At 46.8% G+C, this 1,387-nt stretch overlaps 1 protein-coding gene across 1 annotated transcript in view; it reads right to left on the reverse strand.

The window, feature by feature from the left end:
• The window catches only part of LOC101845411 (probable RNA-binding protein 18), a gene marked incomplete at its 3' end in the record, with an annotated part of 28,763 nt that overhangs the window by 3,461 nt on the left and 23,915 nt on the right, over positions 1-1,387 (reverse strand). Inside the window, 1 exon segment of the mRNA XM_005103505.3 lies at positions 638-1,217. Within this exon segment, the coding sequence (XP_005103562.1) occupies positions 638-957 (320 nt within the window). The 5' untranslated portion in view covers positions 958-1,217.

Consider the following 1,387-nt stretch of genomic DNA (forward strand, 5'->3'; position numbering starts at 1 on the left):
CCAACGAAAAAAAGCAAAATGAAAAAAGCTAAGCCCGAAACAATTGTAACATCTCTTTTTTTTAAAGTTGTAGTAAGTGTCTTACAGCACTTTCAACACAATAAGGTCATATAAGCGCCGAAGATTACAGGTGTTACAAGAGAGTAACAAATACAAAAAAGAAGGAGGAGAGATAAGGACCCCGCCAACCACCCATGGTCACATCTCTGGCCAAATCAGCACTAGCAAGAACCAGTGGTTACGTCACATCTGCCCGGGCACTGTCCGAGAGTCCCCCCTGGAGGGACACGGTTTTTGGATGGCCATAACGTTTTACTTACCGTCCCGAGATTGTGATTGGCTCATTCCCTCACTCATCGCACCGCGCCGACCCCGGCGGGCACACTCAGGCGAACCTGAACGGCCAGAAGTGGGAGGAGGGCGGATTGTTTGGGACAGAGAGGAATAATTACTTTCTTTTAGTTTTAGTAAGACTAAGAGTTTTATGGCACTTGCAACACCAAGGTCGTATATGTTTGATGGGAAAGAAGAAGAAACCCTAATGAGAGCGCCATCAACCATCTATAGGAATGTTTAGAGACATGTGTGTGTGTACATGCGTCACATGACATAATGCCACACACAACTGTGTACTCACTCTGTCATGCGACTATCCAGATTCCCGATCCACAGCCTCCTGTCCGTGTACTCATCACCGAACGGGTCATCCGGGATGTCCAGATTGTCCACCACAGGAGGCAGACCACTAGTTGACTCACTGACCGCTGCAGCATCCTCATCACCCGAGGCGCTGTCCTCAGTCAGGCCCGCCACCTTTTCTGAAGGTTTGACCTCCACGTCTGAACTGGACCCACCCGAGGTTCCAGTCGTCAATTTCAACTCGATTCTTCGAGAGTTGTCCGAGGACTTCCCACGCGTGTCCGCATTCTTTGTCAGTGTCTTGTCTTGGGAAGACATGTCCTCTGTGTGCACACCACTCACACGGGAACTTCAGAACTTAGAACCCAAGCGTCAGCGACCAGTCTCACTGGAGCTGTAAACGTATCCACAAGTGACCAGTGACCACTTTTATTCACACAGGAACTTCAAACATGTGAGAAACACGTCGTGTGTGCGTTTAGAAAATTCTGGTATAGACGGCAACTGAAATATGTCTTGTTCACTTCTTCACCTGTAAACTTTGGCTTTCTCTCACTAGAAGGTGCTACTCCAGGAATCTGCAAGTAATCAAAATACGAAAGAAATACTTAGAATAGAGTTTGAATGTGAGTTTTTAATATTGTATTGAGTAAAGAGAAGCACAGCACTGCAACACAAAAACAGTCAGTTAGCGCAGGGGAAAAGTTAGGGGTAAAGAAAACAACAGAGAGAGAGAGAGAGAGAGAGA

This window comes from Aplysia californica, unplaced genomic scaffold (genome assembly GCF_000002075.1).
Source record: "Aplysia californica isolate F4 #8 unplaced genomic scaffold, AplCal3.0 scaffold00376, whole genome shotgun sequence".
Taxonomy (NCBI): domain Eukaryota; kingdom Metazoa; phylum Mollusca; class Gastropoda; order Aplysiida; family Aplysiidae; genus Aplysia; species Aplysia californica.